Source organism: Lissotriton vulgaris, chromosome 3_1, assembly GCF_964263255.1.
Source record: "Lissotriton vulgaris chromosome 3_1, aLisVul1.2, whole genome shotgun sequence".
Taxonomy (NCBI): Eukaryota; Metazoa; Chordata; class Amphibia; order Caudata; family Salamandridae; genus Lissotriton; species Lissotriton vulgaris.
In genome coordinates, this window is record NC_141689.1 from 906,421,767 (window position 1) to 906,448,959 (window position 27,193).

At 43.8% G+C, this 27,193-nt stretch overlaps 1 protein-coding gene across 1 annotated transcript in view; it reads left to right on the top strand.

Annotated features, from left to right (window-relative positions):
- Positions 1–26,315, top strand: part of FXN (frataxin) — a 110,798-nt gene extending 84,483 nt beyond the window's left edge. The window contains exons 4-5 of the mRNA XM_086963070.1: positions 492–589; positions 25,827–26,315. Coding sequence (XP_086819196.1) covers positions 492–589; positions 25,827–25,980 — 252 coding nt within the window. The 3' untranslated portion in view covers positions 25,981–26,315. The remainder of the gene's footprint in view (positions 1–491; positions 590–25,826) is intronic.
- Positions 26,316–27,193: the final 878 nt, after the last annotated feature.

The following is a 27,193-nucleotide window of genomic DNA, read 5'->3' on the forward strand; positions in this document are numbered from 1 at the left end:
AAACGAGATGATCAGAATCAATTTGCACAGTTGACTACATGAGCCAAAGGAGAATAAACCACAAACATGTATATATATTTGCATTGCAACTGTACACAGTCTGACTGAAATATGATCACTTTTTATTCCAATATTTTAGTATTGTTAGTGAATGTGAATGATCCAGGGTAAGATATGTAGCCTGAAAACATGCACCATTATTATTGTAAGCTGAAAAGTACTGAATGGCATCATTGTACGAGAATTGTGGCAATGCTGCTGTTAGAGTTACATTTTCCTACACAATAAAATGAAGGGTTTGACTTCATAACCATATTTTGTTTTAATTGTGTCTATCCATTGCTAAAAGATTTGGTATCAGGCCATGTACAAAATTGGTGGAATTGCAGATAATTTTTTCTTGTGTAGAGTGTAGGTAAAATGTCTCTTTAAAATGATATACTATTTTTAATTTTCCTGAGAAAATAATTATTTGATACTTGCCCCAACAGAGTGGTGTGTTGACCGTAAAACTAGGTAGAGATATGGGAACCTACGTCATCAACAAACAGACACCTAACAAACAAATTTGGCTGTCTTCTCCAACCAGGTAAAATACATCTCTTGTGTGCTGTTACTTGTTCTAGTAATTAAGTGTCTCTAACCATTTCCAGCTTCCTCCCATGCTATAGCACCAAAACAGCTACCCTGAAGGTGGTAGACAATGCTCTCAAGTTTGCATTCAAAGGAACTCTCACCGATATGTCTTTGCCAACCTACCTGCGGATTTTGACACACTCGATCACCTAGTTCTTCATCAGACTCTTTTCACTTGCACCGGCAATTATAAAACTTTCTCTTACTGTTTCTCCTCTATCTTAGCACATACATTGGAATACAATAAATGGATTGCTCAAAATCCCTTCAACTCCCTGTAAAACATAGGCGCCGGTACGGCTCCATAGTCATAGATATGCTATTCAATCTGTATGTGCAGCTCATTGGCTGGCCTTACTGAGTTGTATGTTAGGGATTCCTATACAGCTAACATCATATAATTTAGAAATTGGCTAATAACCACTTCAGTACCCTATGGAGCAATGCACTTGAAACTGAACCCCACTAAAACCGAGTTGGTCGTCATTTTTGCTTCCTTCTCAGCCCAAGATTGAGAACTGAACACATGCCATGCAATTCTGTGCATTTTGATCCCTTCTTGCCACAAGTGCCAAATTTCTAGAGTTTCAAATTGACTTCAGCCTCATCTTCAAGAAACACTTACTAAAAAAAACTATGCTACGAGTTCAACCTATTGTTAAGATTGAACTTTTCCTACTCTCATACTTCTGCTCCACTGTGCAAGCCATTGTCATCCCATTGATGCCCCCAAACTCACTTTCCACAGTGCTGCATGTCTATTTACAGGGCAATGCAAATAAAATCTCATTACCCCAACCCTCAGGGATATCCTCTGACTCCCTCTTGATGACGGAATCCCATTCAGTTACCTCCCAGTGCCCCTCCCTCGTTCAGTTCAGGAAAGAGCTGATCAACAGCGGCTGCTACTGAGTGGGGATGGGGAAGAGGGAACGAGGAAGGGGATAAATAATTTAAAATAAATTGGGCTTACTTCTTTACCGCCAATCGCTGCCTTCTTTTTCTCAATCCTGCTCTCTTCAGGAAGCAGTTTCCCAGAATTCCCTCTCCAAGCACAATGCTGCCTTAGCAGTGCTGTGATTGGTCTTAGCGCCATGGTTCGGCGTTCAGACAGGGACTGGCAGGCTGTGCATGTTTTCCACCAAGGCTGTAAGACAGCCTGGGTGGAGAACAGGCAGAGTGTGCATGATGCTTTGGCACCCCGGACAGCCCGCCAAAGCATCATGCGCACTTCAGGTGCTGCCACGACTCCTCCCCCTGTGACGGGGGAGCCCAGCCCCGCCCGCCTGGCTTCAGCTGCAAGATACAAAAAATAAAGTTATAATAACAAAAGTTATCATTTTAATTTTTGTATTCAGCTGAAGCAGGGGTGCGACACGCCTTAGCGGAGGAGACACCATTGGAGCTGTAGACTCTCCCCTACTCCATTCATCTCCCTCTTCCTGATTGACTCCCTTTCAATCAACCTATTGGCCCCCATTGTCTTAGTTTTGTCTTACATTAACATTTGTCTCCTGTTTATTAGGGTTGTTGTCCCCTGTATGGTTCTGTACTCTAAGGCAAATGCTCCATGTAAATGTTTGTAAATTGTATGCAAAATTGTACATACTGCTCCATTTCAGGTAAGGATGCACTCTTATTAGAATTTTTCTGTGCACTGTTCTCATAAATTCCTTTCTACAACCTTTACCTGTGGGTCACGGCTTTACTTTCTGTAAAATAAAACAACCAACGGTGAATTACAGCGAAAGAAACATTTTCCCTATAGTTTGACTAACAACTGGCACAGACTGACTGGTTAACCAGATACCTGCAACACGGACTCCTTTCCCAGGTCATTAACCAGGCTGACACAGGTGTTTAGATTGAGAAATTGTACAAATATAAACAGCTGGCACACAAAACAGAAATCAACTACCCATTGTTATCTATTGGGAACAGGAACTAAGGATCCCCTCACTTTTACTATTCCGACTCCTATAGATATTTCTACACAACTTTACAATTCCAATCTATTCAGTCTCTCCTATTAAAACATTGTCTTTGGCAAGTGTCTTGGGTAACAAGCACAACATTTTAAGTTGTATTAAGCCAATTTAAGAATAACCTATGAATTTGGTTTGCCTGTGCTCTTAAACCGTATTTCCTCCCACTTTATCCCTTCTTTTGTGTCGTCAGTAAGTGAAGGAACTCTTAGCAGGCTTTGCAGTTCAAGTTAAAATAATGGACTGTATCGCAGTCTCAAAGCTGGTAGCAAATTATGCTCCTGAAACTGTATATGCAGTACCCTTAGCCAATACTCTTTACTCAAGTGCACTGCAATACTTTTGTGGCCTCTTTTTGAAATCCTAAAAGGAGACGGCAATAGGCATTCCTCTAAGTACTACAGGTTTCCTTTAGGTGCCTTTTTTCCGCACCAATTCGATTTTCAGGATAACAGTACTGCCGAAAAAGGCGATAAGTGAGCTTTTATGGTAGGAGGAAAATTTGTGGTTACCTGTTAACAGCCTACAACATTCATTCGCTGATTTACCAATAAATGTTGCGCCATTCAGGCTAGATTTTTAGATGTAACCAGTGGCAGATCTGTTTCAGCGACTTTGCCACATTGTTTAATTCAGCTCAACTTTTTTCAAGTTTGAAACGGATCTAGGTATGATGGCCATTTATGTGTCTCCTTTGTCACTTTTTTGAAAATGCGTTCTTTTATTCGTTCTGCCATGTACAATTTTTAACACCACATTCAGTGGTGGCTAGTGACATTTGATAGTGGTGAGGCGTAAAAGTTGCGGTCGGTGGACTGTGGCGAGCGAGCGTGCCCGAACGTATCAAGGGGGATTCGGGGGGGTTTTACCCCTGAGGAAATTTTGAAAAAAGAGCAGTCAAATTGTGCATTTTCAAGGATATTTTAGGTAAACCTTTTGCAGTTGTACATCCTCATCCACACACACAGTCCTGATTTACATCACACACCTAAATGCAAAGTCCTGGTGATCATACACTTGGGGTGTGAAGAAAAGGGGACACCCATTACTTAGACTGTTGGACCTTTACACAGAGAAGTCATGTGGTAGGCCTATTTCCCAGGGTAAAGCCAGGCTGTATGTTCAAAAATTATAGTCACTGACACCAGTCAGCAACATTCAGCAAGAGAATTGAGGGGGAATCCCTCCTTGAGACCAAAGGCTGCTGAACCTATTTGAGGTCACCCTTTCCTCTGCAACAGCCGTTATCTCTGCAATGCAATACTAGACTTGGCCGCACCGCCACTGATAATTGTAAACGGGCCAGGCACCCTAAAAAAATGTATTAATCAGCCAGGCGCCCGTTCCTGCTTTGATTCATTGAGACACCCCTGTTATTCTCAAATTTTCCAAAGCTCATTTCCTGTTGTCGCCATCCTATTTTGTGAGCGAAAGCAGAAAAAATTACCCTGGCGAGAGAGGGTAGTAAGAAATCATCACCCACATTAACAAAAATCAATGTGATTTTGTTTCTATTCAGTGAGATGCTCACCTCACATGAAGCTTTGATTAGCCCAACAGTGGCGTGACTACTTTGCTTGGATTTTATGAGCATGCATACCACAAAGAAGACTGGATTTAAGGAGGTCTCTCCCGGGTCGTTGTCCCCCAAAAATCTTACAAGCAGCTGCACATCACTGGTCTGATGCAGGAGGGATATGCAGGCGCTTTCATGAGGTATCTGTACATCAATTGACTGCATTTGCATTTCTCATGTACTGATTATCATGTTTTATTGTGCCAGATGCCACAGCGAGCCATTTCCACACTTTGCAATTAGTCAATCATTTATTCATAGGGGCTCCATTATAGTGAAGGCTGTAACCCACAGGCTTCCGTCGGAGGCTTTCCATGGTCTCTGCTCACGCCTTTCTTCTGCTGCCGAAGCCACAGCTGCAGTCCTGCCGTTCCTCACGACGCTCCACGCGCTGCTTTTAGAAAGCTCTCAATTTTTCCTTATGAGTTTCTGTTTAATCCATTTATACGTATCAGACAGTGTTCATTAATTATCTGCGCATTAACTACTTTGTGGGCAGAGGCATTAAAGATCCAACCGGTGTAAAAATGGAAGCGCCATACACGACATAGCACATTATGAGACGTTTTCCTTAAAGCGCCCGCTTCAAGCCTTGGAATCAGAGGGCTCGAGACACACGCACTGGCAAACACTCATTAATTCTGTGGCCTGCCATTTTTAATCTGCATTTAGACATGTCACTGGAAAGAGGGTTATCCCAGCAGCGATTTGGGGGTGAAAAAGTAGAACAATGTGACCTTAGGTAAGAGGGAAACCCCTTCTTCACGCTCTCTCCTGGAACTGCCCAAGTGCCGCACACGTGTGTCGTTGCACAACTTTAAACAACAACACAGAGCAGAGTAAGCAAGTGAATTACAGCTGTAAATGGGTTGATAATTAAATTTAGTTTAAGGCAGAGGAGGCGGGCATGGCTCCAAGGGAGTTCGTTCAATTCTACACATCTCAGCAAAGTGAGCTCTTAACAAACAAGTGAATGGAAAATAAAATTAATTTACACGCATTATTATGAAAACAGTCCCAACACACATTTTATTTAATGGCACATGCAGTTTTATAATGTAGCGCGATTCACGCGAACTTTATCCAGCATAAAACCAGTTGCATTCATTTAACTGCTTTTATGCTGGATAAAGTTTGTGCTACATTATAAAACTGTATGTGCCATTAAATAAAATGTGTGTTGGGCCTGTTTTCATAAAGTATTACTTTGTTTGTCACTGTCAGTAGTAGTACTCACTGTCTAAATCCTAGTCCCCCTAGTAATGGCAATAGAAAAAAATAGTGCTAGTTGCCTTCTTCAGGTTTTTCACCGCACTCCCTCCAGCATTTTAACTCATAAAATGAAATGGTACTAGTTGTCTTCTTCAGGCTTTTCTAAATTTTGTTTTACATGTTTTTCAATCCAATATTATCTGAAAACAGAGTGAATACATGGTCTGAGGCAATGCCCAGCTTTCCTTCATTGCCTTTGGCTACAGTTTTGTACTAATACCACAGCCCTAGTATGGATGAAGAATGTTTCTAGCATAAGTGACCTTCAGCCGTGTTCTATACCCTTGCTCAGATTGCTGCTTGGAATGGCCCACATTTGTGCCCAGGAGGCACTTTACAAGGGTTATGACCATTACACGTGGCCTGTGCCAAGCACTCTTGCTGTCAATGCCTACTCTTGATGCAGCTATGTAAGTACAGGGAGCAGAACATTTTCCATCACCACACCCTATGCCCAGTATCTTTGGTCCTCTTCCTACTAAGCACACACCGTTGTACAGGCATTACTTCTGTACCCAGCACTTGTAGCGCCACTCAAGTGGATGATATATCTTTTTGAATTGTTTGGTCTAAATTAAACTGGTCCAAAGTTGCTAGAGAACGAGGTAGCCATACATTTTAAACATAATTTTTTGTGAAAATTTCTCAAAATGGATAGTTGAAAATTCCTCAAACCAATTAAAGTTAAGCATTAAAGCTGTGCTTCATGTTGTCATGATCTGGGAGTTCCCCCCACCCCCAGAGCAACAAAGGTCGGATTTCCACCTCTTTAGTGCAAGGACCTGGTTCAGTGCTTCAAGAATTAGAAATCCATTTGGATTTTGCCTCTTCCACAACCCATTGAGCACTACTTTGTAGGTGGTGTTTATGTTCACAATCCTACCAGATTATTTAATGAACATTGTGGAACTCTAAACCTCTTGCAAATGTATAACCCCCTCAAAATAGCGCTAGAACCATAGGATAAAACTTAAGAAAATGTATTTCTAAAATTCAATATAGAGTACATAATATATGAACAGTAACCACACAGAATGAGAAAATGCTTTAATTTGTGACATGCTCCAGCGTAAACAATATGAACATTCTGAACATGGTTAGCATGTTCCTAGCACCCTAACCTCCATCTCTACTTCTAAGCGCTATGCTCTAACTTAGCGATACTGGAAAATATTGAGCATTTAAATCGAGTTTCTTAAGATGAAAAGCACAGAACACTGTTTAGCTATTTATCACTGCCCTTGCCCGGAAATGATAAGCAGTGCCGGGCTGAAGGCCACCACTCCCGGAGCAGCCCCCAACTGAGGCCGACTGTCGCAGCAACACCCTGTGACCTCTGGCTTGATAGTTCCTTTGCAAAGCCTCTCCAATTAATGGTCTGATACCCCAGGTTTTATAGTATCTGTTCGCCAATTTTGTCTCCTGTTTATAAGTTTGGAGATACGAAAGTTCCAAGACACAATACGTATGACGATAAACATGTAATCTCAATTTACATGTAGATAATTTGCTCCTATCACTAAAACAATAAAAACATGTCAGATTTCACTGTAAGAGTCCATAGTCGTACAGTAGCGACTATGAAACAACAGACATATGTAAGCCTAGTTGTGTGGCAGACATGATGCTAAAACTTTTGTGCTTGACTGTAACTTAATACTTTCTGATTGAAAGAGATAAAAGAATCTGCAGGTGTACACATGATGTGAATACACAAGTTCTCAAGAATACTTTTCATTGTGTTCACGACAATGTCCTTGCCCAGTTTGGTGAATGTTTATGTAACCGCCTTGATTAAGCAATTTTTCAGGATACATCTCTATGTAGAATGGAATAAAAAAAAGTATACTTTTGGAGGCCCTTTTTAAAAGCTGCTCTACCATGAACATTTGTGTTAAATTTGCAAAAAATGTACTTTATGTTGCAGATTGGTCATTGAGGTAAAGTTACAAATAACCCAAAAGTGCCTCTCCACTAGAACTCACATCTCGACCTTCTTTTGTTTTTTTAGTTTTATACAGCGCAAACTTTACCTGAAGGTGTCAGAGCACTTTATATGAGCACTAGTTAAGATACAGACAGACACATTCTTTTTGTTAGGCATGTGGAGATTAAGTGATTTGCCCATAATCACAGGATGTTAAGCATCCCTGCTGAGACTCAAATCTGGTTCCCCAGCTTAGAGGTCGACCGCTATAGCAGTTAGGCCACAACCTCCCACCCCTTACACACCTTAAGAACAGATGTGAGATTCCAATTGAACATGTTGGGTGTATGTTGTCGTATGTTTGCATCGCACTCTCTCTGCCCTACTACAGGAACAGATTAGCACCTGCAACCTATTACAGGTTACTAATCAAGCTTCATACCATGCTGCGGCACATAGATATCTAAAAGTAGTTAATGGCACCCTCTTAAGCAATAGAAACAAACCATGCCTCCTGCTCCAAATCAGCCTCCCAGCAGCCTTCGACACAGTTAACCACCAAGGATCTATCCATACCCCGGAAACACACATGAGCTTCATATTCCTGCAAAGGTTTAAATCCTCACTAACCCCATCAACAAGTAAAAATAGGAACTACAAGGTTCTAGAAACTCGCTGTCTTATGTGGAGTACCTAGTGCTCTATGTTCAGTCGTTACATAGAACCCTACAAAACCATACTCCCCAATTACATCAAAACATGTACAACACTGACTCTACCTCAAAATCTACTCTCGCTATGGCATTCAGCGAATCAAAACCAGTCTTGTGCTAAAAGAAGTACCTACCTATTAAGCTGAAGCAGACTAAGGTGATTATTTAGAGTTTGGGGGGTGCCGGACATGCTCCAAAACATGGGGGATTATCTGCCCACTCTAGAGTGGATGCATCTACATCTACAAATTATTGGGGGTGTCCTGCATCTGTCAGACTCTAAGTAATTACCTTAGACTGAATTCCTTGCATTCACTAATGCCTCTGACAAACATTAGAATCAAGCCTGGCTCATAAACCTTATACTCTATGGTTTTATCCACAAGCTCGCAAATATTGTCAAATCAATAAAATTCACTCCTTACATCAATCAAGGAACACATTGCAAAAAAAAATAAGGCAGTATGGTACCAGCTCTCCCTTCGGAAGTACGTGAATCCTTTCTTTTGAAAGACAATTTAGGAACAACAGTGCAAGCCCTGGTCCTATCACATCTCTGTGTAGGAAATGCTCTGTGCAACAACCTATAAAAGGGATTATACACACAGTGGTTTACTTCATCAATTGCCTGGAAAGGTTTGATCATATCACCCCTATGCCCATTCCTATCTAGCCAAGAATCCAACCACCTTAGGCGAACCTCTGGACCATCATCCTTGTTCCGTGCTTGTTCATCTATATACAGTACCTCTACATACATAATTTCCAGGCACTTCCTTATAAATCTAATGATTTTGCCCATGGAATGTCTATGAAACCATGTCTTTTTTAATTATGCATCTCCACAGATGTGGGGTATGTCCCCAGGGCACTGGCTTAATGTCCTCACAATGAGGTTACTTCATTTTTAGTCTCCCGACGTGAATCAATGAACTCAAACCATGAGTTGTAAATAACGTTGATTTATTCTTTGTCATGTCATTTTTCATTCATGATTTAAATTCTTTTGTAGTTTCAGCACTACATATCCCAGTGAACATTTCACAAATCCCAATGCATTTCGGCTTGTAGAGCCTTCATCAAGGGATAGTCTGTAAATAATAGTTGGAGCTATCGCTTAATATACAAGAGGGACACCACATATGATCATTATTTTATGTAAATTATAGACATATCCGTATAGCTTTCATCATTGTGCTTAATGTGACTACGTGTGCCCTGGTGTAATCATATTATGCTCATTAGTTGGTCCTAAATTTCATGATCGAGGTGCCCAATAATCATTTGTGCCCGTGTCATGCCGTGCCGGTCGTCTCTTTCTCCATGGGCATCCGCAGAAATTTTCTCAGGGGGGCTAACCTGTCAAACGAAGGGGCATGGCTAATGTTGATCAATAGGGGAGGGGCTAAAATGGCAGACATACAGGATCGGGTAATGCACAGGCCAAACTGAGAAAAAAAGTGGTGAATTCTGCATTTGAAACTGGACAACAATTAGAGCACACATATGAACCCTATTATTACCCCCTGGCCCCTTAAAACTCATACATTCCCTGATCCCTAAAATTAGCCCCCTGGCACTCCATAACGCATACCCTCCCTGACCCCTAAAATTGTCCCCCTGGCACCCCAAAACCCATACCTGCCCTGAACTCTAAAATGGCCCCCCCTTGCAACCCAAAACCCATACCCACCCTGAACCCTAAAATTACCCCCTGGTACCACAAAACCCATACCCACCCTGCCCCCCCCCCCCAAAACTCATACCCGCCCTTACCCCTGGCACCTCAAAACCCATATCCACCCTGAACCCTAACATTTGCCCTGGCACCCCAAAATCCATACCCAGCCTGAACCCTAAAAATACCCCACCAGCATCCCCAAAAGCAGATTTACAAGCCCCTTACTCCACTTTTGTCTCACTTTTAACATGGGAAAACTGACGCAAAATTGGCCCAAGGGGCTTGTAAATCAGACCCTACAAGCTTACACTGCATTTGCATATTCGGAGGGGACTGTCCTCCTTGACGTTTCCATGCATGTAAGTCTAAAATACTGTAACCTAGATATGCAGCCAGTAGGTAATGCTAGTGATGCTGTAGAATGCCTCAAAGTTACTGGAACTTACTTAAAAACTGCTGCTTGTTCTTCTGATACTATTCAGTGGAGTCGACTGATCAGCAGCACTGTCGTACTGGCATCCAGCCCCTCCCAAAGGTCTCACTTTCTAGATAGGTGTGGGTCAAATGTCACCTGTATTCTCTTTGCCTGGGCCTCCTCTGCTTCTTCGTCGGTGCCCTTGGATGCAAAAAGAGACAGATCCATGGCCCTGTTCACCATTTATCTGGTGAGCAGCGCCGTGGATGTGTATACAAGTGCACAGACAGCAGGGTGAAAGGGATGGTAGTGCAGGTGACACTTTTCCTTTGTAAAGTAATTCCTGCTGGCATCATAGCCCAGGGTGTGCTGTATGTGCACTTGTATTGAATACACATCTATACAAGTGCACAGACTGCAAACCCTGGGCTATGACGCCAGCAGAAATTCCTATACAAACGAAAAGCGTCACCTGCACTGGCCATCCCTTTCCCCCTGCTGCGCACATCTTTCCACTCCCACCCCATGACGAGGCAGCTAGAAATGGTGATTTGTCATTCTGAGGGGTGTGAATGTTAAAAGAATGTGTGTGCCTGGCTGAGATAGCTTTCAGGCACACCACACACACACAGCCGCACCGAGTACTTCACACAGGTCTTTAAAGGACCATTTACTTGGTAATGAGGCAGTGTTGTGATTTCACCTTTATTTAGAGCCCCTGCATCTCCACTCTGCACATGGCTTTTGCTGGATGAATTAGCCACCCCTAACCCCCCCTCCCCCCAAAATTTGAGGGAGACGAGTTGACGTGAGGTTTAAAAGAGGGATTGAAGACGCTGAGTGGTGACCGTGATGGGGAAGACATTTAATGTAGTTTCCTTTTCAAATGGGTTTATTGTACGAATCCACTTTGACAGACTCGCAGACAGCAAATGCTGCTGCCTTTCCATGGCGTCTGAAAGTTTTTTTCTGGAAGTTGGGTCGACAAGTTGATCAGGTTCTTTTCTTCCTTCATGTGGTGGTGATGAGTGGGTTGCAGGGCGCCTGCACTTGTCGCCTCTGTCATCGGTAGCCCCCTGTTTCCATCTGAACGCCGAGGATCACCGCCCCCCCCCAACCACCGGCACCTGGATGGGTCGCCGTGATGTCTAGGGTGACCAACTGGCATGGGTGCAAATTCAGGACAGTGAGTGTAAAAATTCAGGACAAAGGGTCAAAATTTGGGACAAAAATTCAGGACAGGAGGTCAAAATTTAGGACGTAAGGTTTACAGACACATCAGAGAAGGTTGCCCAATAGTATATAAGTAAGTAAATAGACAACCACTAAAGTACAAGTGAAAATAATTTTATATTAGGTTGAGACAATTGTGCTCTCCACGGTTTGTCAGTATACGTGCAGCTTTAAGCAAATGTGCAGGTCTTTTTGTGGTAAAAAAACAGCCCCCACCTTTCCAGCTCCCAGAGAAAATGCCTGATGCCCGGTCCGGCCTGTCTGGCCTTGATACCACCCTCCAATGGCGCCCCTCATCTTCACATAGACCCTCTCTTATGTGTATTTAATTTCTTTTATGGTGCTACTCAATCCAAGTATGTGGGGCAGAGTTTTGGAGTGCATTACAACACACACATATTATATAGAGACAATCACTCATATAAATGGGAAAGTCAATGTGTAGGAAATGTTGCTTGAGATAATGGGGCTTACAATGTGTAATCATACTTTCATCAATCATTCAGTTTTTCACCATTCATTCTGTCCTTCCATCTGTGTGCCCATCCATATCCATATTCATCCATTTGCAAACCTATCCATCACGTTTCCTTCCATCCATCATTTCACTCATCCATTCCTCAATCCACCCTTTTACTAATCCATCATCCATCCATCCACACTTTCACCCTATCCATCCGTACACTTGTCGATCCACTCTTCCACCCATCCATCCATTAACTCATCCATCCAGCCATTCACCCGTTCAGTCATCCATTTGCTTATCCCCTTCCTCTTTCAATTCCCCTTTCACTTAGCCATCCACCCATCCTTCCATCCACCCACCCACCCATCCATCTACTCATCCACTCATGAATCCATCCATTGAACCTGTCATTCATCCATCCTTTCATTCATCCATCCACCCTTTCACTCCATCACTCATCTTTCCATCCTTTTGTCCATCTACCCGCCCTTTCAATCATCTAGCCTTACATCCACCCTTTCACTCATCCATCCATTCACTTATCAATTCATCAATACACCCTTTCACTTATGAATTCATGAATCCATCCATCATTTAACTCATCCATCCACCCATTCACTCGCCCGTCATCCACCCTTTCACTCATCCATCCATCATTTCACCCTCAGAGGCACCCTGATCTACCGACCCCCGGGACCACGCACTCAATTCAGCGAGGACATCGCCGACGTCATCAGCCCGCACGCCCTCCGCTCCGCTGACTACATCCTCCTGGGAGACCTCAACTTCCACCTGGAGAACAACGACCGCAACACCAGCACCCTGCTCGACAACCTCGCCAACCTTGGACTCAAGCAACTGGTGTCCTCCCCCACCCACCTCGCCGGACACACTCTCGACGCCGTCTTCTCATCCAGCAAAGACATCACCTTCAGCCACGCCACCGGACTCCACTGGACGGACCACAGCTGCGTCCACTTCACCTTCAACAGAACGACGATCCATCACCACCAGCAACAGGTTGCTCGCAGAAGCTGGAACAAGATCACAGCCGACCAACTCGCCGCCTCCCTGAACCAGCACCCACCTGCCAGCTCAGCAAACCCCAGCCAGGCCGCCGACAACCTCACGAAGTGGATCAGCAACTGCGCGGACGAACTCGCCCCTCTGAGGATCCCGCCCAGCAGACATGGCAGCAAGAAAGCACCATGGTTTACCGACGATCTCAAGAGCTCCAAGAAGAACTGCCGAGCCCTCGAGAGAGTCTGGAGAAGGGAACCCACACCGAACAACATGACCACCCTCAAGCTCGCCACCCGGAAGCACCACCAGCTGATCCGCACCGCCAAGAAAACTGCATTCAAGGACCGGCTGGACAACAACGCACACAACTGCAAAGAACTCTTTAACATCGTGAAAGAGCTCTCCAACCCCAACGCCGGAAACAACGACATCACCCCATCGCAAGACCTCTGCAACTCCCTCGCCACCTACTTCCACAACAAGATCGCGGACATACACAACAGCTTCCGCGGTCAACCGACGCACGCCACGACCGCAGCAACGCCACCCACCACCACCCTCCGCGCCTGGACCCCGGTCAGCACCGAAGACACGGTCCGCATGATGAACTCCGTCCACTCCGGATCTCCAACCGACCCCTGCCCTCACCACGTCTTCAACAAAGCCGACGCTATCATCGCACCCCACCTACGGGACATCATCAACACCTCCTTCGACTCCGCCACCTTCCCTGAGAGCTGGAAGCACGCCGAACTCCGCGCTCTACTCAAGAAACCCACAGCGGACCCCACCGAACTCAAGAACTACCGCCCCATCTCGCTCCTCCCGTTTCCTGCAAAAGTCATCGAGAAGACCGTCAACAAACAGCCTTCCTCGAGACGAATGGATCCCTCGACCCCTCACAGTCCGGCTTCCGAGCCAACCACAGCACCGAGACCGCCCTCATCGCTGCCACCGACGACATCCGAGCCCTGATGGACAACGGAGACACAGCGGCCCTCATCCTCCTAGACCTCTCCGCGGCATTCGACACGGTCTGCCACCGCACCCTAGTGCATCGCCTCAGCAACGTCGGAATCCAGGAGAAGGCACTGGACTGGATCATCTCCTTCCTCAACGGAAGAACGCAGAGAGTCCGCCTACCACCGTACAAGTCAGAGGCCACCGAAGTCATCTGCGGCGTCCCCCAAGGATCCTCTCTGAGCCCCACCCTCTTCAACGTCTACATGAGCCCCCTCGCGGCCATCACACGCCAACACAGCCTCAACATAATCTCCTACGCCGACGACACCCAGCTGATCCTGTCCCTGACCAACGACCCCGCCGCCGCCAGAGCCAACCTGCACGAAGGGATGAAAGAGGTAGCCGAGTGGATGACGACCAGCCGCCTGAAACTGAACTCAGACAAGACGGAGGTCCTCATCCTGGGCTCCTCCCCCTCCGCCTGGGACGACTCCTGGTGGCCCCCCGCCCTGGGCACCGCACCCAAACCGACAGACCACGCACGCAACCTGGGCTTCATCCTGGACTCCTCGCTCTCCATGACCAGACAAGTCAACGCCGTCTCCTCGTCGTGCTTCAACATCCTGCGCATGCTACGGAAGATCTTCCGGTGGATCCCCACCGAGACCAGGAAGACCGTCACCCAGGCCCTCGTCACCAGCCGACTGGACTACGGCAACGCCCTCTACGCCGGAACTACCACCAAGCTCCAGAAGAGACTCCAGCGGATCCAGAACGCCTCAGCCAGACTCATCCTCGACATCCCACGCTACAGCCACATCTACGGACATCTGAGAGACCTGCACTGGCTCCCCGTCAACAAAAGAATCACCTTCCGTCTCCTCACCCACGCACACAAAGCCTTACACGAGCAAGGCCCGAGCTACCTCAACAACCGTATCAACTTCTACGCTCCGAAACGCCACCTCCGATCAGCCAGCCACGCCCTCGCCGCCGTCCCCCGCATCCGAAGAGCGACAACAGGAGGAAGGTCCTTCTCCTACCTGGCCGCCAAGACCTGGAACTCCCTCCCTCCCTCCCTGCGCCTGACCCAAGACCACCTCTCCTTCAGGAAGAAGCTGGAAGCTGAAGACCTGGCTATTCGAGCAGTAGAGCCCCCCCCCCCCCCCCCCCCCAAGCGCCTTGAGACCCTACGGGTAAGTAGTGCGCTCTATAAATGTCTTTGATTGATTGATTGATTTCACTCATCTACCCAGCCATCCATCCACCCATCCCTTTACTTACTCACTCACCTTTTCTCGTTAATTATGAGACCCATCAAGAACTCCACCCTCACTGTAGTTCCTAAAGCAAGGGGTGGGGTGGAGCAGGGTTCACTATGCCCCTGCACATAGGCAATCTGAAAAAGTGGAAGGCATGAGTCATGCATGATGCACAGTGCCTTGACATGGGGCGACTGTGACATGGTGTTGTTTACAGAGCTTTAAGTTGAATGAAAAAACTAGGGGGGTCTCCCCAAAAGGGTGTTTGATGTAATAAAATGCGTGGCTTAAAACACATAAGCTAAAAATCTGTGCTTAATATAATGTGCCCCCGACTGCTATTTTTGTTGCTTCTGTCATTGCATCCAGATATATAATACAACAAGTAACGTTACACTTAGAACAAGTAACATTACACCTACAACAAGCCAGAACTATTGGCTTTGTCAATGTTTTTTTGTTGCATAAAATAAAAAAGCAGAAACCATGGCTACTATACTATAACTCTAATCCTTTCCTTTCAACTTCTTTCACGGCCTTCCTTTGGCTAACTGGATTCTCACCTAGCAGCAGCATGGGCTTTTTTGCACTTCCTGCCTGCCCCTGGACTGAGGCTGGAGAGGAGGCTGCCACATGCCGTGCCAGCCCAGACTGACCTATTGTCATTCTGTATGTGGCATTCAGTCCCACACAGAATATAATGGGTGGGGGGGAGCTGCTCTTGTGCTCAGAGGAGTTCAAGGTGGCCCCATCAGGGAGCTGAGGCATTTTGCAGGGGGACAGCTCTGTTCCCTGCAATGCCTAAAATTACAGACAAAAGGCGTCTGTGCATTTGTGCACATGGGCGTAAGGGGGGGGGCAAGGAGAGGCGCTCCAGGGGGGGGGGGGCAAGCGCCCCTCCTTGCCCCGCCCCCCCGTGGTCCCCCATGTCTTTCTCTATAACCGTATCGTTCTAGTTAATGTGGTGTGTGGATGATACGTGTATCCATGAGTCTAGCTATCCATATCAAGATTAACAAACATTAACAACAATGCTTTAACAAAAAATGGGCGTTTCTGTTAACCGTATAGCCCGTTAGTGCCGATCCTAATGTCTTGGGTAAAAGTGCCCGGTATTATCATCTTGTGTTAATATCAAGGTTATGCCGGCGGTAAGAAGATCCATATGTTCATCTCTATTAGATACAACTGTGGGCTCATACTGCTGTGCTCCCTTACTTACTTGTAGAAAGTGTTTATCGCGTGTCAGTTCGCCTATGACGTCTCCTCTCATGATGTGTATGCTGCGAGTGCGTTGATCTGTTTATTACCATGTAACAAATGACTGACTACTCCCGATTACATCCGGTGGATCAAGAACGTAGAAAAGAGACTGACAATCATGCGCTATACAAGTTAGTATAATCCGATCGTGTGTTAGTGCACTGTTATTTGTAAACAAATGCATACGCCTATATCAATGTCGTGCAAACATGATTTTTTGAATTAAGGAAATTAAATGGCTATAAATGAATTGCGATAAAGGAAATAAATCAGAGTGAAGCTCATTAATCAGTACATGTACATTCATCATATTGTAGAGTCCAGTTTTTGGCTTAGGGCCAGTCAATCAGTACATACACATTCATTGTGCCATAGGGCCCAGTTTTTGGCATGAGGGCGGTGAATCAATACATACACATTCATTGTATCATGGAATCCAGCCCATATTGTTTAAAGGTAACATTGAAATTCCATGCGTTCATTTAACCCGTTGGGTTTAAATGAATTCAGTAGTCGGATTTAATAGTTTTCGCGCTGTAGGAGGTAGGTGTGATTGTTTCTCCCTTCTATTTTTTCGATCGTCTCCAGGATGCAACATTTTAATTACCAAATGTTGTGCTGTTCTTCAATAAAATGTTGTGCTACAGTTGGCTTCAGTTGTTTTGTTCTTATATTACTTTTGTGTTCATTAATCCGAATTTTCAGCTTTCTCTCTGTTTGGCCAACGTATACCTTCCCACAGGGACATTTCAGTAAGTAGATGATGTTGGTTGAATCAAATGTAGCATTTACTTTCAGCTTTATTGTGTGTCCTTTCATTGGATGTGTTATATTCGATCCAATTATGACGTCATTTCAATGATTGCAGTTTTAGCATGGGACCGTGCCTTTGTAAGTTCTTGGGGTGGACTGATTGATGGGTTGTTTTATTATTTACCCTACATTCTTTCCCGTGTACCTGCGAAGATATGTACTTGATCGAATATGTTGTTGAAATTCGGTTCGAGTGTCAATATTGACCAGTGCTTCTTGATAATTTTTTTGTACTTCAGGTTCAGTGAGTGAGACCCAGGATGCACGGAACACAGTTTTTACATTAGGTTCATAAATATTTGGTTGTGCACCGACTAATACCTAACCATGTCTTGGGGTCAAAACAAAACATTGGCTCACTTAACTTCAGTCTTTAAATGTACACTATCTGACCCTTATTAAAGAAACCCCGTTTGGACCCACCCACTGGACCCTGTCAACGTTCGACCCATCTCTTTACTGTTGTTAGAATATAAAGTTCTGGAGGGTTATATACATTAGTGTCTACTAAATAATCTTTAACAGTCCAATATTCTGGATAAGATGGCTTCATGGTACCTATGGAAAGATTTTCAGAGCTGTTTGCAGTTATTTTTTATATCTGGTTGGTTGCCATTGCAGGCAGTGTCAGCAGCATTTGAAATTGTCAATCAAGCCGTTAAAACATCTAAAGGCAACTGTAATACTTAGGACAGCATTTAACTTGTTTAATTATTTTCTTTCAGATTGTCAATAGTAAATGTCGTTTCCTCTTTTTCATTCTAAACATAAGTTGTTGAAATGTGGGGTTCCACCAGGGTCTTCTCCGTTGCCACGTCATTTTATGGCCAGTGTCCAGCCTCTAGCTTCCCTATTCCACTCGTTGGGCTTCCACTGCTACATGTATGTTGACAACACCCATATCATATTCCTAATTGATGGTTATCTGACTATGGTGACGAAACCACTTTTTGGAGTGCATGAGAGAGGATCACGAGTGAATGTGCTGCTGTTGATTATAAGAGAAGAGAAGAGACAAGTAAGGAGTATCAACAGCAGAGAGGCTCTCTGGTGTCCTCCAGCCTATATAATCGAGAAGCTCAGCCTGAGCCAAGGCTTGTGATCGGGAGCCTCATAATTATGTTCGATGGCATTCTTTCATTGGGATGCCAAATGACGGCAATGTCTACAGCCTACTATTTTGAGCTGCGTCTGCTACACAAAATACTTCTACAACCATGACAACTCGCTTTATGTGGTCTATCAAAATATCTTCTGGCCAACTCTTCGTTGTCCAAGCTTCAACTGTTGAGTTAAAATGTGTTGTTAAAAAATAACACTCAACTAAATTTTACTTGAATCGTTCCATTAGTTAGCATTGGCTGTAGGGGTGATTTCTAAAGTGATGCATGTGATACACCTAAGCAATCACAGAATTCGACCATCTTTTTTGACTAACAACCATTGTTATTGGGCATTTCAATCTGCTGATTAGGTGGGTACTTTTCAGAGCCTCATGCTTCCAGGGTATTATCTGGGTGGTTTAGCTTTTTATTATGCATCCTTTCCTCTTGAAATGCATTGCCCATTTAGTAATCACTCTAGGTTACATAAACCTTAATTAAATTACTGCCATTCCCAAGACAACTGTAAATAGTAAAGACCCATTAACAAGAAACAATTGATATAGCATATTTGGGTCTGGTGGCTCAGTGAACTAATGCATCCACTCCAAGGTTCTTTTTATAAACACATAGGGCCTTATTATAAGTCCGTGGGCCGCCAGACTCATAATAAGACCTATAGTTGCAGGTTTGAATCCCACAGGTCAGTTGTCCGCTCACCCTTCTGGGGTAAATAAAATTAGCACAATTGTCCTGGGTAACAACAAATATCCATTATCTATCATTTGTGCCAAGAGGCATTCTCAGTAGTGAATGTGCACAAATTTACTAGATATGTTGTTTTCCACAATGTGTCATGTTGCTGGTTCCAGTGTTTTGCAGTTCCATTATATTTATTCAACTGAAGTGTTCTTCAGGACAAATATGAGTTTTTTTTTGTAATGAAGGTCAGTCAGTCCGTCATAATCACTTTATTTTGCCAGTACATAAAAACGGCTTTAAACATATTCTATATACAATAAAAATCATACTAAACATTAAAACAGTTGTGTTAAAAAATCATGATAAGAATAGTGGTACAGTAAAAAAAAGTGAAGTAATAGGGGGAAATTAAAAGCTGATTACAATGACTCACATTACAAGTACTGTTTTCACCTCTTTATAGCATATCAAAAGAACGAGGCCAGGCAATGGCAAGTAAAGGGATCGGATAATTGTTTCAGGAAATACATTGTTGGCAACATTGCCTAAACCTGAACCTGCGCAAGGTTGGGCAAATGTACCCTTTCCTTTCCCCACTGTATAATCTACAAAAAAATAGAAGATGAAGGTCACATTGTACCATGTCGCACAGGCAAGCAGAGAGGGCCTCCACAGAGTAGGTGTTAGAAGGGTGGAATGAAGTTCAATCGGAAACTCAATAACAAAAATCTGTGTTGGATATTCATCACAAAGGATAAATAATTAAAATCTAATACGTTTATTGTTGCTGCTAGGTAATATTGTTTGACCCTAGATTTGGAACAATTGGTCTTCGATCTCTCTTCCCTCTGTTTTCCTAGCAGTAGTTTTTTCAATTCAGACTTAGAGATGGTGGTATATGAGATCGGGTCATCAAATAGTTTGTGCAAACCAATGGTAGTAAGCTGTTCTTAACACACTGCAGCCTACTTTATTTTACATGATCCATTGAGCTTGAAGCAGTCATTCAGGATTTCTTGCGTTCGCTTCAGTGGTTCTCTTCTCCACACTCAATGCCACAAGAGAGGGGGAGCGGAACGGATCTGATCCCTAATAAAAGGGGCATCCAATTTGATGTGGCAATTATAAGAAGAGCAGGATTGGGGGACAACTGTCAAACGTTTCCAAAATGTGTTCACAATTTGCTGTTAAATAGATAAAGTGGTGATTCCCCACACAGCCTCACAATCTGTTGCCATAGACGTTGTGTTGGCTTCATGTATCTTTTTTATTGCCTCCAAGGGTTTGGACCCCAACTTTTTTATAAGGGTAAAAATGGCCCATGTACTGGGTTCGAATTAATATCTTGTTTTCCTGAGCTCATACCTCTAACCTATTTAACAAAAGACGGCCCATTCGTTTAGCAGTGCTATCTAGCAGCGATATTGATCTATAATTTTTGGTGATTGCTTTGTCCCCCTTTTTATAATCGGAATAATAACTGACTTTTTCCAAGAACGAAGGACATTTCTTTGAGCTACAGCATTAAAAAAATTGGTAAGTAACAGGGTCCAGAGCTCTTGGTTAATTTAAAAAGAAGTCTATTGGTACCTCGTCAGGCCCAGCTGTCCTCTATTTGCTACATTGGTTCAGTGCTTTTTTCATTTCACCCAAAGAAAAGAATAGTTTGTCTCCCAGTGGGCGCGCCAAAGACCCAAGTGGCAATTGAGGACCCTCCCCTTCTGTCCCAGATACCGCAGTGAAATTGGTCACACAGGCAGGCTGAGACATGCAGGTCTAGGGAGATCTCAGTATTGTCTTTGAGGAATGGGGCATTAATTATATATCAGAAATCCCTGCTATTCTTTAGAGTTGCCACTTGTATTAATTTATCCCAGGTTCCTTCTTTTAAGGCTTTTAGTCTACTTGCTCTTTCTGTTTTATAAGAGAGGGGCAGCAATGTTACCAGTGCTGCGTCTCTTGGAATTGCTGTAAGGGTAAAACTAAGGTTTTTTAATGCCTTGTTGCAACCATAATTAAACCAACGTGCTATTCCCCAGACCTTACGATTACAGTGCCGCAGGAGATTCTTATTCATTTCGACTAAAATTTGTTCAAAAGCTACTGGGATTTCCTCAAAATATGAAAATGAGTCCTAACAAATCAGAATTTCCTGGGTCATATTGGTGATAATACTGCGGGTGATTTTGAGGTGTCTAACTTGTCCCATTTCAGGACAATCCCATTTTTTCTTGTGATTAATGGCTTTGGAACGCGGCGGTCCTGCCAAGCATATTGCGGCCTCAGGACCCTCGTGCAACCACCAGGGAACGGCGGTTGCAGTGGTCCTAGGGCGACCTGACTGCCTTAATCATCACAGGGTAGTAGGGAGACCACTACCGTGATTTTGGAGGTCCGTGGGCCGACAGACTCATAATAATACCTATATTCTCAGGTTTGAATCACACAAGTCAGTTTTCCATTCACCCTTCTGGGATTAAATAAAATGAGCACAATTGTCTTGGGTAACAACAAATATCTACTATCTATCATTTGTGCCAAGAGGCATTCGCAGGAGTGAATTTGCACAAATACACCTAATATGTTGTTTATCACAATGTGTCATGTTGCTGGTTCCAGTGTTTTGCAGTTCCATTATATTTATTCAACTGAAGTGTTTTTCAGGAAAACGTCTTTTTGCAATGAAGGTCAGTAAGTGCTTCCATTGGCAAACCATAAAATCCCTTAAACAAGTTTTTGGAGTGAATTTATATACACTCAAAATATTCACTGAAAAAATTATGCTAAATGGCTAATATGGTATTGTACTAAAACCAGATATTAACTTACAATATAAAAAATATATAATACTCCCCTTACAAAAATCTCTGTGCAAGAAGCATTATGGTATGGAATTGGCCAATGGTGGAATCTTCATTAGTGCTATGACACACCAGTGAGGTTTTGATATATAAAAGATGAAATATTCAAATGCTCCAACTTTATTCTATAACTTAAAAATATCTGGCTAAAATATACATTAAATTAGCTGCTAAAAGAATTTCATGTAAAGTAATAACTTATCTTGGTAAATTTTTGGTACAGTGTCTTGTGAATGCTATTCACATGGAAAAGATAGCATTTTATTATCAACATATACCATTTTGCGTTATATATTTATACCTGCTGACTATGAATCTTCACATGCAACTACTTAGAGTTTCGCTTTAGGATAAGTAAGGGTCGTGGGGGTAACAGTGCTAGGATTCAGTGTAGATTCATCATGTATTGTTCAGTGGGGCTGACAGCACAACCTGATCCTTTGAAGCTCCTATTGTTGTTTTCCATCCGTTTCTCATCAGCCCCCTGTCTGGAACTTAATTATACCCTGAACTCTGGTAATAACGTGTGTGTTAATGTACGCATGCATTAAAACGCTGACTTAATGTCTCGTGCTAATCACATATCATGTCACATTCGCGATAAACTTTAAGGGCTGCAGAGAAGCTTTGTTGCACTCAGACAGCTGAGAGCAAGGGCGTGGCTTCGGGGTGGGGGTGTTTGGGATGTTACCCTCCCCTCTAAAAAAAAATATTCTGTATTAAATAGTTGGGTAGACGTGCTTTTAGTCGGGTATGGTGAGGTGTCGGATTTTAACTGGAATTTTCACATGCACACAGACAAAAACACACACATACACTCTTATCCCTGTTTTCCAGTTCTTCAAATTAGTTTGGTTAGTTTGAAAAATATTGTGCTTTAAGTACTAATTTATTAATAAGATACTCCAGCGTGAGTGTTGGGAAATCTGAAGCTTCCCCCCCCCCCCACCCAATCTTCCTGACCAAGCCTCGCCCCTGACTGTCAGTAGAGTGCATAGACAGTGTGTGATGCCAGCAATTCATCTTCGTCACCCTCTATCAAACTGCCTTTAATCAGCACCACTAAGTTTCTAACAGTTTAGATTTTGGAAATGTAGCATATTGGACAATCTATCGAGCTGAACTGTCAGTGTTAGTTGATGCTCTGGGCTGTGTGGCAGGCCACAGACTATTAATCTTTTTGGCTAGAAACCCAGAGAAATGGCAAGCCAAAAAATTGGACTGCCACTAGGGAATAAGCCATGCAAATTTCAAGAAATGACCAGCTCTTCCATTTGTTTTACATAATTTTATGATATAGTTGTGTGTGCAATATTGCTGCAATTGTGTTGTTACAGACAAAATGTATGTGTTGAATATCGTAATGAGAACTCTAACGTTTAGTGCTGAGTGCGAAACGTGCCCGCTTAAGTCTTAACTCTGGGACTGAGATGGCGAAACTCCACCACAAGGAACTGTGGAGTAGCTTGGGAAATCTGCCTGGATGCACGGTTGGCTGAAGAGGAGGTTTATGGCAAATAGTAGTCACGGACATCGATTTTGTATATCGATGTTCTTATATTTCTGATAGTTAAACTCAGGAGGACACATAAGTTGCTATTTGTGGGCGAAGGCCAGCCTCACTTGGTTGCTCATTCCAAGTGGGCTCATTCTGGTAATAATGGGAGATAAAATTGCCCGAGTAAATTCTCTTACTAGACTTTTCGTTTTACCTCCAAATTCTAAATTCTTCAGATTGGAATGAGGAATAAAATTTGTGTTTTTGCTTTTAACACAGAAAGAAAATGTTTTTCTTCTTTCCAGCCTGTTTGCGTCATGCAGATATCACTTGGTATTATGTATTGAAATTTACATGGGGGGAAAATCGCATGTCAGTGCAGAATTATGGCTAACTTGGAATGTGAAACTGAGGCATAACACCCTTAGCGCCAGATTTACAGTTTTCCAACACATTCTGAATGAGGGGCTTCGTGCCTATGGGGAAACCGTTATAAATCAAACTTAAGCATTTTAAAGTGGTCATACTACCGCCTTTTAAGGTCAAAGCCTACATGTAGTGCATGCGCTGTCCACTATGAGACATATTGTTGCCTTACTTTGGGCTCATAGCCCACCCGTTGCTTACCATTGGTTGGCTATACTGTCACTGCCATATGCTATTATAGATTCTTTAGACATTGGCTAAAGACATTGACAAAGCCAGTAGATCGCATAAGCCGTACCTATTCGTTTTTGGCAATGTTTCTTTTGTGAATAGCACTTGAGCTTGCATGGCTTTTACCTATTTCAAGCAAAAGGAGGAAGGGAGCACACTGCCTTACATCCCAGCACTCAGTTCGCCACAATGTATTATGGTAAATGCAGTGTATGATAACACTATAGTGGCAGTGTTTAGTTTTCACACTTGTTGGTGCAGCCAGTGCATATCATTTGAAATGTCTTTCATCTTCCATCCCACGTGGTTAAATAATACTGTTTATCATCACACTGCTCTTCGTAGTATTTATGACATACCATTGTTGTCTATGCATTCATTTCTAAGCTTCAAAGGAGCTCATTCTGAAAACTAAAGTTATAGTTCGTCTTTTTGGTGCCTCAGGATCAGTGGTGGCTGACTCAAAACTCAAGTGGGCGGGTGGGGGCAGGACGGGTGATTAGGGAAATCATTATAATTTTTTTTAAAGTGCCTGTTCCAACGCTGCTGGCTGCATCGGCGCTCCTCTATCTCCTGATGGTGCCCCAGCTGTCCCTGGGACACCAACATTGGCTCCCACCCAATCCCGTTGTTGCTTTCAATAGCATGAGAGTAGCGACGGGAAGGTCTGAGTGTCTTGGTTTGCCGCTCAGACAGTGCCCCGCAGTCGGTGCTGTTTCTGCAACACAGCTCTGTTGGAGAACCTAATTGCTCATGACGGTTTGGCCAGCTGTCTTAGGCTGGCCAAACCAGCATGTGCACTACTCCTCCTTGGCTGGCTGTGATGACAGCCAAGCCCTGCCCCGCCTAGACTTAGCTGGCTCTAGAGGGAAACGGGAAAAATAAAATGATAATAAAACTAATTTGTCATTTTATTTTTTACCATTTCCCTCAGCTGGCTCTCAGCAGGGGAGGGGGCGGTGAGACTCCGTCATAGCGTAGGAGCCGCTGCTGCTGAGGCTATGAATTGTTTATGCATTATTGCTTGCTGCTGAAGGCTATTCGATGCCTTCCCCAAATTACAGATGTGAGCAAGGGCACATGCTGATGTCAGAGGCACTCAGCAGCCATTAATGCCCTGCAGCAGGACGGCAGTAAAGCAGTTTGTGGACCACTACTCCTAAGCACCCCCACCCTTTTGTGCACCTCTCTTCATCCTTGTACTGCACTCCCTGCCGCACTAGGCGCTTACACCCCTATCCACATCCAGCAGTTCATCCAAGTCCTGCCCTACACCATTACTTCTTGCCCTCTCTCCTGTTTTGATCTGGGCATGCGTCTGCTTCTCTCCTTCCATCTTTTTTCCTCTACCTTGCACTAACTTTCTGCACCTCTCATCCTACCTAGGCTGCTGTCCCCCCCCCATCCCGCTCCCTTTATTTCAACTCAGGCACTACCTCTTACTTTCTTGACTCAAGTAATTACTGACTTCTGTAGCCCCCCCACTCCCCCCCCCCCCCGATTGGCCAAGCATCCCTTGCAAGGGGTACTAATTCAGTTTGTATGTCGCTGTTAATGATTAGGACTAAGATCTCACATGTGGCATGGTGGAGTCTTTCAGTTGTTTGCTACCTGTTGTAAAGGTTGAACTGCGGATACCTGATGTCCTTATTTTTGAACTTTTGAACCTTCAACAAATGTTTTCAAGCTCCAGAACTTGAAGTTCTCTGAAATATATGACTGTGATAAGTAGACGTGCTTTGTTGCTCACACTCTGCATGTGCTATTTTTGTTTTAGCGGACCCAAGCGCTATGACTGGACTGGAACGAGCTGGGTCTATGCACACGATGGGGTTCCCCTCCATGACTTGTTGGCTGAAGAACTATCAGCAGCTCTGAAATGCCATATAGACCTGTCATCTTTGGTTTATTCGGGTAAAGAGAAGACTTGAAGAGACACCGTATTGAAGATTCCATTTTAATTCCCTTGACATGTGACATTGCTCATCTTTAGGAACTCTGTAATGCAGACCAATGGCGTCCTTCCTAAGCTGTTAAATTGTCTTGCCTGGTGTTACCATAATGATAAGATTTGGTTCTGAACTATGACTGTTATCTAATTTTTGGGTTGTGGTTGCAAGAAGGCTGAATACTGTTTTCTGTTAATAAAGTATTTTTTTCTTGTACCACATATGTACCATTATTTATTTATATACTGTAAATTGTAAGATTGCAGGGGTGTGGAATTTAATAAAATATCTACTTGTCCATGGGACAGGTTGCTTTATAAATCAACTTGTCCTGTAACTAAATCCACTTGTCCCTTTGGTTCCATGTAGTACACCGTCAAATAAGGGCAGCATTCTCATTATAGAGAGCTCGGATAATAGCCTCTCTGGTTATGTCAGGCTCAGATTATAGAAGGTTTCGAATACTAGTGATTTCTTTATTTTGCACATCTACCCATTCATCATTTCATTCACCTACTAATATTTGGCATTTCACCTTTACATTGGTATCCATTCATTCTTTCATCAGACTTTCCCCATTCTGTTTGTTCATTGATCCATCCATCCGCCTGCCCATCCATATTCAAACCTACCCATCCATCCCGAACCATATCCATCCATCTAAGCCATCGGCCCATCCTTCCGTTCATTCATCAATGTACCCTTTCTCTCATCCATCCTTCCACTCATCCATCAATTTACCCTTTCACTCATCCATCCAACAATACACCCTGCAACCCATCTATCTTTTCACCCTTTCATTCATCAACACACCCATCCACCATCACTAATCCATCCTTTCACTCATTCCTCCATCTAGTAAGCCAGTTAGTCACTCATCCATCCATCCATTCATCCACTCACTCTCCGTTACACATTAATTATGGGCCTTTGACTGCTGAGCTGCAGAAAGATGAGGCCCATTAAAAGCTCCACCCCCACTGTAGCTGCTAAAGAGAGGGGTTCACAATGCCCTGGTCCAAACCTATCCTTCCAGCTCTAGATCTATCATTTAAATTCATTCATCCCTCCTGCCTTCCATTCATCCATACATCCATCCTTTAGCTCATCCATCCACTTTCACCCCCTCTATCCACCCTTTCACTTATCCCTCCATCCTTTTGCTCTTCCATCTTTCACCCCTCCATCCTTTTCC